At 49.8% G+C, this 12,467-nt stretch overlaps 1 protein-coding gene and 1 long non-coding RNA gene across 2 annotated transcripts; one reads left to right on the forward strand and one right to left on the reverse strand.

Annotated features, from left to right (window-relative positions):
* Positions 1-1,920: 1,920 nt before the first annotated feature.
* Positions 1,921-3,192, reverse strand: LOC120669202 (aspartyl protease family protein At5g10770-like). Its single transcript, XM_039948992.1, has one exon. It carries the CDS (start codon positions 3,190-3,192, stop codon positions 1,921-1,923), a length of 1,272 nt encoding a protein of 423 aa, XP_039804926.1.
* A 6,451-nt stretch (positions 3,193-9,643) lies between these two features.
* Positions 9,644-11,485, forward strand: LOC120670716. Its single transcript, XR_005673338.1, has 2 exons — positions 9,644-10,806; positions 10,874-11,485. It is a non-coding gene; the product is annotated as an uncharacterized LOC120670716 (long non-coding RNA).
* The last annotated feature ends 982 nt before the right edge of the window (positions 11,486-12,467 follow it).

Consider the following 12,467-nt stretch of genomic DNA (forward strand, 5'->3'; position numbering starts at 1 on the left):
GAATTGGCCGGAAAGATTTACTGCAATAGGTATATGATCTAGTCGATGAATATAAAACGAAGATAATTGAATCTATGGGCTATCATAGATCTACAGGAAAAAACAACAGCTGATAAACTCCTGATTGACATTAGATAACTTGTGAAAACTAGTAAAAAACTCATAGAAGATTGGACCTAACCGAGACAGTCCTATAAGGAATTATAAGAATTCCATAGCTGGTAGATAAACTAAATAAAATTACAGCGATACGCCAGTTGGCGTTCACCAGCGTCACCACTAGGGTGGTGTTCCCAGGCAACAACGTCCGCAAACGCCAATAGGTATTTCTTACATTACCAATAAATCCGCAAGCCTACAAAATACTATTGTAGCAATTTATCCAGGAGTATTTCAGGGTTGTCAATTTATATTTCCACAAGAAAGATGGCGGTTAAGGAATAGGTAAGTTTAATGATCAAATCTTAGTTGGATATTCAATTGCATAAATAAGGGTAAGATAAATATATGGATAAAGATAGTGTGACATGCAAGTTCATTATGCTCAAACTCAAGATAAGGCTAAAATAAGGAGAAAGGAAGAAGATAGCTATCCGAAAAGCTTATATTATACATTTACACCATACACATGATTATCTTCAGCTCTATGCTCCCAGACACTACAGGGAGAACTAGATATGATTGACGAATAAAATTGTCTAGCCATCTCGGCTACTTTATGGACCTCCTACCCCCGTGGAGGATTGTAGTGACTAGACAGGATAATCACCACCTGTTGGCTACCTCAATCGTGAGAAAGGGCAAAATTCAGCAACACATTATTAACTTAAGCATCATACCTACATTAATAAGTGATACTTCAGTATCCCACGCAGAACCCACTCCCTCCGAAGACATCATACTAGAGCAAATGTAAGAATACTAGAATCGGCACTGTGGCACAAGATTTACTCTTCTAATCATGCAAGGTATAAAATATGAATATAAACTAATCATGAAATACATGTTTGACACCGTAGAGTATAAGTCATGTGAGTATATAAATCTAGAAGATATGTCTATTATAGATATCCGAGAATTATAATGGAAAGTAAGAGCTAGACCAATACCAAAACTCCTTAGCACCGCCGAGACCCGAAGACTAGCTACTCTAGCCTAAACTCCACTAGCCTATGGACTAAGCAAGAGAGAATGAGCAACTTGGTGTGTGTCTCCATTTGAGCCCCTCTCATATTTATCGATGGGAACCATGGGGTGCTTGACCAAGGAATGCAGCTCTTGCACCTCGAACCAACCTTGAGAGCCAATTGGAAGCTTCCACGTGCAAGAGGTAAGTCAGTGGCCACAGTTCTGGTTCGGCCCAACCAGAAGTGTGGTCACCGACTTACCTCTTGCATGTGACAGCTCCCCATTACTGGTCCTCAAATTGATTTAAGATGCAAGAGATGAAGTTCAGAGCCGTGCACTCCATGGTTCCCACCTATAAAATATAAGGAGGAGGGCTCAAATGTAGACACCACCAAGTTGCTCATTCTCTCTAACCTACAATAGGTTCAAAACATGTGACAGTATATATAGTATACTCAGCAAAATAGCGATTTTTCTACTCTAATGAAACAAGAAGCCACGCATGCCGACATCCAACACATCAAAGAGTAAGGTAACCCGATTCTCAGAGGTACAATAGTTGCTGCTAAATTAGACAAACAAAGGTGTGGCAGCATACAACTAGCTTATGATCGCTGGGTTGCTGCATGCTTATTATTCGGTCATACGGATCTATCTCCGCACCTTGCACATCGCTCGCAAGTCATGACCCTCACTCTCCTGGAGTCCTGGATTTTATGACACAAGGGAATTGTGAAACTGGAACAAACACACCATGCATGCACACAGGTGGGAGTGTTGATCTTCACTCGATCAGCAGCGGTACGGGACGAACCCGATCTTCCCTCCGTGCACGTCGTACACCACCTCCATCGACGACTGCGCCCTGCTCCCGATCACCGCTGCCTCCGGCGCGTTCGTCGGCAGCGCTGCGAAAGCGAGGCACGCGATGGAGAAGTGGTTGCTGGGGTCGGGGAAGTACATCATCCCATTCATGGACATGACGACGTCTGCCCCGCCGTTGAACTTGAGCGTGACGGCCGGCACGGCGAAGAAGTTCCGCCCGGTGAAGTTGTAGCACGTGTCGAGCTCTCCGAGCGGCGGCGCCGGTTTGTACTCCGTCATCTGCTGGCGGAAGTTGTCGCGGAGGGCCGAGTACACCTCGGGCCTCAGGTAGGTGAAGGTCCTGTGCAGGTTGACGATCGTGTCGCCGGCCAAGACGGTGGGTGGGACCGAGAGGTCATGACCGCCGAGGCCCACCCCCACGAGGTCCACGACGTAGAGGTTCCCGTTGCCGGGGTTGCTCCGCAGCGGGGTGTAGCTCACCTTGCGCCCGGAGAGCTCCGGCTTGATGGCGCCGAGGGAGAGGAAGCCCGCGGTACGTGCGGACGACGGCAAGCAGTAGGAGAAGGCGACCGTGCCCGGAAAGGTAGGGACGCGGGACGCCAGCGAGTGGCTGTTCCGGCTGAGGTCGAGGATGCCGGTGGAGTTATCCCCCGGCCTGAACCCGGCCTCCAGGCACGCGAACCTGAACTTGTCCATGGTGGCGTACCCCGACAGCGTGAGCTTATCGGTCACGAAGGTTGCGTTGCCCAGCAAAGTATTGTTGATGCTGATGCTGAGAGTGCAGCTGGGTCCGGAGCAGCCGTGGAAGGGGCAGTCCGGCGAGCCACAGGGGATCTGAACGAGGGAGGACGACGCCGACGGCTCGAAGGCCTCGTCGCACGGCTCCGTGGCGGCGCACGGCGTGCACTTGAGCAGCGTGGCGCCCGTGGTGCGGGTGTCGAACCCCACCGTGACCACCTGTACCGGGGTGCCGAAGCCAACCACGACGTGGTACTGGAACGCCCCGGGCAGCGCTTCTTTCGGGTCGCCTCTGACGGGGATGGAAACCCAGGCACCGCGGGGTGGTGACGGTCCCCGCGCAGGGGCGGGGGCCGCCCCATGGTTGTCGTCCTCTCCGCGAAGGGAGCGGACAGCGTAGTGCTTTCCGCCATGGGTGTAGATGGTGTGGTAGGAGCAGCCAAGGTAAGGTGAAACAAGGAGCACCAAGCAGAAGAGCAGGGATGGAAGCGCTAAAGCCATTGCTTCTCCAAATTAAAGCTCGCCGAGAGGAAGGCGCGGGTGGTGGTTGCAGGGCAGGTCGCAACGGCCTTCCGTATATATAGGGATGGCCAGCATTGTTCTTGTAGCATTCTCGTATACGATGATGATTGAGGACGGAGGGTATAGAATGACTATCCCCAGCTGCTTTGTGCTGGGTTTTCTAACTTTGTTTTGCATGCCTCTGCGTTCAGCCCGAGGCGTTGCGTTCGTGCCGACGGAAACGGGGATTTGAGTTGGGAGTAACGCCGAGCCGTGGAGAAGCTTAATTACCGTGCAAGTTCCAATTTGGGAAGAAGCTGGCACAGCTAATCCACAAACGTTGCGAAATTTCAAATTTGGATGTTTCACCACTAGATTTGGTGATCGATCTTCCATGTTGTCCGTCCTACCTAAGAAGTTGCGTGAACTTGTGCATAAAAAGGTGATGACTTACAATATATCTTCTACTAAAGTTTGAGTTTCTCGGCACTTTTGAAGTGATAGCTTTTGGGATCTTCAAAAGCTAAAAATCCCGAAAAAGCCATAAGCTGAAAAGCATATATCACGGTGCTTCTAGCTTCGGGCTTTGGAAGCATTTGGCTTTTTGAGATCCAATATCTATTATTCCAAAAGAACCTAGAACCTCAAACAAACTAAGAGCAAGGTTAATGTATATGAACCAACTGGTCTATATAGATGGGTCCCACAATAGTGGTCTATAGTTAAGTTGCAGCTCACAATGTATCTAAACCAGTTGTCCATAAGATTAGGTCCCACAGCTAAATAAAAGAATCATACGCCTTCAATTTCCCCTCTCTGTTGTGCAGCGAGGCTAGGTCCTACGGCACGAGCGCAGAACTCGCTGGGTACATGATAGTGAATATTTAATCCCTTATGTGTCGGTGTTTACCGCCAAACCTGCTCAGGGATACCCTTAGCAGTAGGGTTGTATGTAGGAATCGACTGCTCTGGAACTCAATGGTGCAAGGAACACAAGGATTTAGACAGGTTCGTGCCACGAGATGCGTAATACCCTACGTCCTGTGTGGTTGCTTGTATTGCCTTATGTGTTAATTGTGTTTTGAGGGGGTCCCTGCCCGCCCTTATATATTCTGGGGGGATAGGGTTACATGGAAAGTCCTAGCCGAGTACAGTTGGAGCCTACTACAACCCGATTGGGGGGTAGTTTCCTTGTACTGCAGCTAGTTCTATGCCTATTCGGGTACTTATAAGAGAGGTAAGGTATATCCTTGAGCTATCCCTTACTCTAGAACATTATATGCCTATAAGCAGTCCCGCTGCCCCGGGTCTGACAAGCCTCCGAGCTCTTCGTAGCCGAGTCATGCAGGCGTCGAGTACTTGGCGTGGCGTCTTCGAGTACTTCAAGTAGTCAGAACGTCCTTTTGGTTGCTTCTGGGCCTTCCTTCATATATGTCGAATAGTCGTCCAAGTACTGCCGGTTGCTTCGAGAATGTGAGGTTCTCAAGCCCCAAAATCTTGATCTTATATGGTGCGTGAAGTACTTTCGCTCCATATAGAGTAGCACCCAAGCTTTAGGTTGAATCGCAGAATCAGGCTGAGGGTCACTCTAGTCTTTTTTCTTCATTATTTTCCAAAAAATTGAAAAATAAATCATGTATGCCACATATCCCACAGTCCCCGAGTCTTAAATCAAAATTCTGTATCTTGTGGGTAGCCCCCAAGCCAAGATTTGAAATTAAGGATCTAAGACGTGGCATTAGATTTTATTCTAAGAATATCTGCAGGTTTAATCAGATCCGATATCCAAAAAGATCCCTTTTTCGGGTAAAATCCCAAAAAAATTATATAATTGGATATGCCACACTGATTGCACCCGTGATATCCTCAAAAATAAAACCTAGGATGTTTATCTCTTTACTGTGCAATCACAAGAGAATTCACTGTGTGGAGAATCTACACTATTACACCCATGATCACTGTGACTGTAGCGTCACGGGTTGTCCTCCAGTGAAGCCCACGCGGCTATATATGGTAGGTGAGAGGCCTTGCCAGAAGCACCATCTTTCCGAAGCCATGGCTTGCATTTGGTGTTCTTGCTCTCGCCGTCCTGAAAGTTATGTAGTATTTTCCAGTGAAAGATGCTAGAAGAGTACTTGCGAGTGGCAAAAGAAGTCCCTGCTACCTCATCTTGCAGCCCTGCTTCTCTCAGCGAATCCATACTGGAAATCATTTCCTTGCATATTCCAATGAGGCAGGTTCTCGGAGGACGGGTTGTATCTAGTTGTGTTATACTCTTGCGGTTCTCAGGTTGTGGGTACCCAAGAACTAACATCTTTGGTGGGGATACTTAATCTTGTCACAATATATTCTGGGAGAAGGAGAAATTCCTTTACAAGATTCAAGAAGAGGTCTTACGAGGCGACTACTGTAATCTGCCTCCTTGCACCTGAAACTTCTCTCCCAGAATACGATTATCATTATTCCTTTAGTGGGAATAACAAGTTTGTTCTTCGTCACCGTCTTGAGCCAATCTAGCTGCAGCATACCCCGCCCAGGAGATCAGGAGGTGTGCGCGCAGGCCCAAGTCGTTGTGAAGCTTTTAGTATAAGTACTCGAATTGTACTATCAAGTAGTTTTCTATATCGAGTACCTTTCTTTTTCTGGAATGTAATCCCATATATGGGAAAGTTATGTCGAGTAGTTTGTTTAGGGATGTGAGTGTTTTCTTTTCTGGAATGTAATCTCAGAAAAAAGAAATGTCTCAAAAGAAAATCCCAATTTTACCGTAAATAATAACTAACTCTTAAACTTTTGGGTATTTACCGTTTTACCACCGTTTACTATTATTTAATAGAACGGTAAACTAGGTTTTACCCCTCTGGCGGCCATTTTCCCCTTCCCTTGCCGGTTAGATCAATTCACACATTTGCTATTTCCAGATCTAAACTTTTCCTTTGCCTTCTCTGGTTCCCAACTCCTTGCTAGGGTTAGCCATTATATGCGCGTGAAGACGCCAGTACATTTTCGGATGGCACCCAAGAGATCGACAAAGGGAAAGGACGCGGCGGCGCAGCCGACTCGCGACGAGGGATGGGTGCCAAGTAAGTGCTCTGACTCCAATTTGGAGGCCCTTGTTTCGACATGTTTATTCCCAGCAAAATCAATTATCCAATGGCGTTCTGCCTTAGGCCAAGATCGTTCGTATGAAAAAACGGGCGAAATCGTTGCTTTTGCCCCTTATTTTGAACAGGGATTGGGGCTCCCTTGTTCGGCATTCTTCTCTAGGCTCCTGTCTTATTGCAGGATTTAGCTTCACCACTTAACCCCGAACTCTTTTGTTCATATTTCCATCTTCGTACATTTGTACGAAGCTTTTCTAGGCATCGAGCCCCATTTTGAACTCTTCCGATTTCTTTTCCATCTCAAGCCCCAGCCAGACTCCTACGATTTAGATGTAGTTGGCGGTGCGGGCCTTCAGCTTAGGCAGGGGAAGGATAAAGTGTATATCCCCTATAAGCTTTCTAGCAAAGTAATCGACTAGAAGCCCAAGTGGCTGTACATAGAGAACCAATGGGAGACCCTTCCAGCCATTACCCCAGGCCCTCCAGTTTAGAGGCCTTAATGGAATAAGAAGCCAGTCGATGACAGTCAGATCCCCGAGTTACTCCCCAGGATTGCCAGCCTATGGTAAAAGCATATAACTGGGGATGCTATTGTGTTTGATTGGATAAAGAGAAGGATCCAGCCATTGCAGTCTCGAGAAACATTCGGGTTTCAATATCAAGGAACAAGTGACCCATCGTGATACTCAAAGGAAGAGATCTCGAATGTAGAATCCCTCAGTCGAGTGCAGCGATTGCTTAAGGATGTAAAGCATGTGCCTCTTGTTCCTGATGCTTATCGAGTACTTTGTCTTAGCAAGATTCTGATAGAATTTGCTTTTGTGCAGGAGGACGTGGAGCTGTATAAGAGCAGCCCTCCCTTGCCAGGCACTGATCGTCCTTCCCACCCTCTCCCACGCGCTTTTGTATGATCGACCTATTCCAAGAAGAGTCTTGTCTTATGGAAAGTTGCATGGATAGTACTGATATCTAATTTTTTTGTGCAGATGATGGGGCAGCTGGAGATGACAGCGGTGGGGAACGCAGCCCCAGCCCGAGTGGTGATGCTCGATCGGATCACCCAAAGGCTGCCCGATCGGTGGTGCGGAAGTGTCGCGGCTCCGCACAAGCTACTAGCGGCAGGTAAGTGGCTAGTTTGTGGCAATCGAGTACTTTGTTCAAAGTTTGTCGACACATTCTCAGTAATGTCTGAGTCGAGCTCGAGTAGAGCTTGGTTTTCGTCGAGTTCTGCAGCATTGCTGGTTTCGGCGGATTGGTTGCTGGTTTTCGATTTATGCGATTTGGGCGTGATGAGGTGACTAGAGAAGCTGCCCGATCCATCAGCCGTGCAAGCCCATGAACCGAAAACAAGGGTTGTGCCCTTTGGCACGCTGTTTGCATCGCTTGATCCGGCCATCGAATTCGCTGATGAACTCGCCAAATCCCCTACATGGCGCGCCAGCTGTCGGTGTTTACCGCCAAGCCTTCTCAGGGATACCCATAGCAGTAGGGTTGCAGGTAGGGATCGACTGCTCTGGAACTCGATGGTGCAAGGAACACAAGGATTTAGACAAGTTCGGGCCACGAGATGCGTAATACCCTATGTCCTATGTGGTTGCTTGTATTGACTTAGGTGTTGATTGTGTTTTGAGGGGGTCCCTGCCCGTCCTTATATATTCCGGGGGAACAGGGTTACGTGAAAAGTCCTAGCCGAGTACAGTTGGAGTTCTACTACAACCCGGTCGGGTAGTTTTCTTGTACTACAGCTAGTTCTATGCCTATCCCGGTAGCTACAAGAGAGGTAAGGTACATCCATGAGCTATCCTTTACTCTAGAACATTCTATGCCTATAAGCAGTCCCGCTGCCCCGGGTCTGACATTATGGGCTGTGCATAGCACTTTGGGTGGCTTTTAGCTATGACTGCTTAAAGACCACCTTCATAGTGTACCAACTACCTGATAGTGAATATTTAATCTCTGATGGACTGATTTTTCTAATATTGTGGTTGCTCTAAGGGCAGCTGCAATGTGCTTCAAGAGTGGTATTTATAGCCCTATAAAGACCGACTCAACATTGTGGAAGGTGGTAGTAAGGAGGGAATCATAAAGCTACCCATAGCTATAAAGACCACTCATATGAAATAAAAAATATTAAACTCTCTCACCTCACTAGCCATAATTTCTAAAGATTAAAGGGCGGGCAAAGCTGGCCTGGCCAGGCTAGCCAGGTCACCTTTAAATCCTGAACCATGCGATTCCAATCCGACGGCTGCGCGTTCCCTACTTCCGTAGTGCAGAAATCGTCGCCGGGTCGTCGCCGGTCTTCCTGCTGGCGTATACAAAAGTCCCGCGTTCACACGCTTCCACACGGCCAGTTTTTAGGTACCTGCCCCTCCCCCCTCTAAGCCAACAGTCATTCCTTTCCTTTTTAGGGAAAATTGGTTGAGTACCATCAAAAGAATTGAAACTTGGAAAAAATACCATTGAAAGTTTATGTTTTAGAATACTAGCATGGAAAGTTTCCTCCGTTATAGCAATCTAGCATCCCTGTTAACTTGCCGTTAACTAGAGCTGGAAAATGAATCCAACACGGGCTGCCGGTGCCGTACGCCGCAATAGAGCTAGAGCTTGGCCACACGGAGCGCAGCAAATGCTGGTTTGCCGGCAGCACGGCCCCGCCCCGGAACCCGCGCGGGCTCAGGTCAGCGTGTCGTCCTTGCTTCTCGACCCGTCGTAGTAGCTCTTCCCCAGGTTGGCTCCGCTGTTGGCACAGCTGCAGCCCACGCACCAGCTCGCCCGTTTGCGCTGTGGTCAGCGCGTGGCTGCTACCTCTCGGGCTGCGCGTCGAGCCAATCCATGCAGCCGGTGGCGCTGCCGAGACCGGTCGCCTGCCGTGTCACCGGGCTGATCAGGTTAACCGGCTGGCGCCATAGCTCGGGCTGGCGGAGCTTGGCCGTGGCACCGAGCTCGATGGCGTCAAACGTGTTAACCAGTATGACGGCCGCGTCGCAGTACCGCTCGCCGTGGTGCACCATCAACCGGTACAACCTCGCTGGCGCAGTCCTAGAGCGGCTGCAGGATGTAAGTGCCGGGCACTTTGACGCAGCCGGGGTGCCTGGCAGGCTCTGGCAGGTGACGGAATTTATGGAGAGGAGTGTCTTTATGGTGGCGCCAGCAGGGAGGTTGTTGAGCGAGATGGCCGGGTGGGATGCGGTGCCGACGGGCGACGACAGGGACGTCGACGGGACCGAGCCCGCGGCCTCCACCGCCCCTATACGCTGGCCACGCCTGCTGCAGGTTAGGGATGACGAGTGGGGCCCAAGTGTCATAAAGATAGGAAGGTGGAGGTGAGGTATGTTAATGTGGAGTTTACGGGGAATGGTAGAAAGCAACATCGCAGCAATCTTTCGATGCTAATTTTCTAAAGCTGAATCTGTCGATGGAAGTTTTCTAAAATCTAGATCTAATGGTATGTATCTAATTTTCCCTACTTTTTACCGCGTGCGGCGTGCCTGCCTGAGCGCACACGCTCAACCGGCCAGCGCTCGTCCAGTTCTTCTCGGGATGGCCGGGCACGCCGGCGGCGGAGCTGGCCCGCGCGCCGGAGCCGGTCGCCTCCTGCCCCAAATTCGGTGCCTCCTCCTCCATCCTCCCTGCTCGCTGCCTTGAGTTCGACGGCGGCCGGTGGGCGGGCCTCCTCCTCAATCCTCGCTCGGCAGCGCTAGTGGAGTCCTCCATGGGGACATGGCGGCGACGGCCATGGCGCGTCCCTTGCTCCCTCCCCTTCTCCTCCGCCGCCCGCACGACTCCACGCCGTGCCGCCCCCATGGCTGCTCCCTCTCCCTCTCTCCGGCTCCTCCTCCGCCACCGGCCGCCGCCTCAGGTCCTCCGCCGCCAACGAGCCGCGCCGACCGTCCCCTCCTCGCCCCTCGCCGCCGCGCCATAGCAGCGGGCCGTGCCCCACATCACCCCCTCGTCGTCGCATCATGGCAGTGGGTCGTGCCCCGCCTGGTTCCTCGTCGCCGCGCCACCCTCCTCCCCCCTCCCTCGCGTCGCGCCTTTCCAGGGAGGAGGGAGTGCCGGGAGGAGGGGCCCGGCGAGGGAGTGGGTGGCGGCGAGGAAGCCGGCCGGCCAGGGAGGATGGAGAGCCGGGAGAAGGGGCACCAGGGATGAGGGAGCGCGTGGCAGGCCCTATGGCGAGTGCGGCAGGCCCCCATGACCACGACGCCTCCTCTCCGGCGAGATTCGGCCACCCCGGAAGACGTTGGTGCAACTTGTCGCCCCCACGAGCTTCCACTCACCGAGGCGCACCTGCCCCGCCTCACCTCCCAACGCGGCAGTGGCCCGCGCGGGGCCATGGCGGCGGATGCGGCGGCGGGAGGCACGGCGCGATCTGCGCGGCGGCAACGCTCCAAGCCCCGGCGGCGGCCGGATCCGGCTGATCTCCGAGCTCCGCGGCCGGAGCTCTAGCGCGGGAGCATTCATGAGGATTTTCCTACCTGAGATTCGCATTTATCTCTTGGTTTTACAGGTTCTCCGTTCAGATTTTGTTTCAACCATTTCGATTTGCATTTTCTGATTGATTGGATTAACTGCAGTTCGAATCAAGCTAGAAGGGAGTACTCCTCGCACTAGGGATTTCCCAAAACTGCCTCCTAAAATGGTTTGTTTCCCACCCAGATCGATTCACTCTGCAGTGGATTTGTTTTCAGTTACATTAGGGCTTTTCGTATGCGGGTGTTGCCTCTTCAAAAGAGCATCCTGCCTTTTGATTCCCCATGTCCTCCCTGGTACTTTTTAATTTTTGTCCTCTTCAAAAGAGCATCCTGCCTTTTGATTCCCCATGTCCTCTTCAAAAGAGCATCCTGCCTTTTCATTTACGAATGTTTAAATGCTAAACGTCTTACTCAGTGTCGGTTAGATCTGCTCTCTAGCGCATTTTAATTTTTGCTAGATACATTCTCTTACCAGGGTACCATTTTCTCTGTTCTTCTGCAGATATCATTTCCATTAACTAACCTTTACCACTTCTCTTTTTTTTTTCTATTTTACTTGCGGCTTCTACCATTTCCTTTGGAGAAGGACGCCTCACCACCTCACTGAATGCTGCGATTAAGAGTCTTGCATTGCAGGTGTTTCGTTTTTTAGTGAGAAACAGGCGTGTCAGGTTAATCCCATCAGTATACAAACAGCTGGTTTACAAAAAAAAACATCTTAGTGATCATTGCAGTTCTTTAGTTGTAGATCAAATTGAGAATACATTTCTATGTAAAGCAGTTAATTAAATACCTTACTATCAACAAAACAACGCGTTTATTAACTTATAATCAACACTTAGGAAGAAAATACATTGATTCAAGCTACAGGCCTGCATCTTGGTTATTTTTCTTGCTTCATCATTAGGCATGTCAACAATATGACTTATCCTCGATAGCTGCTTGCTTTTAGAAAACTTCGCTACGCCAAGGCTGCACAATAATGATATTACCTACTGCTATTTAGCTTCTTTGCTAATAAATTTGTTGGCAGCCAAAATTGGCAAATACCGAAGGCCGACCGGTCAGACCGGTCTGGCTCTGTGTAATCCGAGTCTGGTTAGATTTCCTTTGTAGAGTCAGTTTGTAACCCGATTTGGAAGTGGAACGACGAGGTGCAAAGGGCTATTAAGGAGAAGAAGGAGTGTTTCAAGCGTCTCCATCTTGACAAGAGTGCAGCCAACATCGAGGGCTATAAATTAGCGAAGAGGGTTGCAAAGCGAGCTGTGAGTATAGCAAAAGGTAAGCCTTATGATGACCTGTATCAGCGGCTAGGCACGAAAGAAGGGGAAAAGGACATTTATAGGATGGCTAGGATCCGCGAGCGGAAGACAAGGGACATCAACCAAATCAAATGCATTAAGTATGGGACAGATCGACTGCTAGTGAAGGATGATGAGATCATGGATAGATGGAGAGAGTACTTCGACAAGTTGTTTAATGGGGAGAGTGAGAGCCCTACCCTTGAGTTAGATGACTCTTTTGACGATACCAATAGACGTTTTGTGAGGAGAATTCAGGAGGTAGAGATCGGGGAGGCTTTGAAGAGGATGAAGAGAGGTAAAGCGTTGGGTCCTGATGGTATTCCCATTGAGGTGTGGAGATGCCTAGGGGATAGAGCAATAGTTTGGTTAACTAAGCTTTTTAATTTCATTTT

This window comes from Panicum virgatum, chromosome 4N (genome assembly GCF_016808335.1).
Source record: "Panicum virgatum strain AP13 chromosome 4N, P.virgatum_v5, whole genome shotgun sequence".
Lineage (NCBI taxonomy): Eukaryota > Viridiplantae > Streptophyta > Magnoliopsida > Poales > Poaceae > Panicum > Panicum virgatum.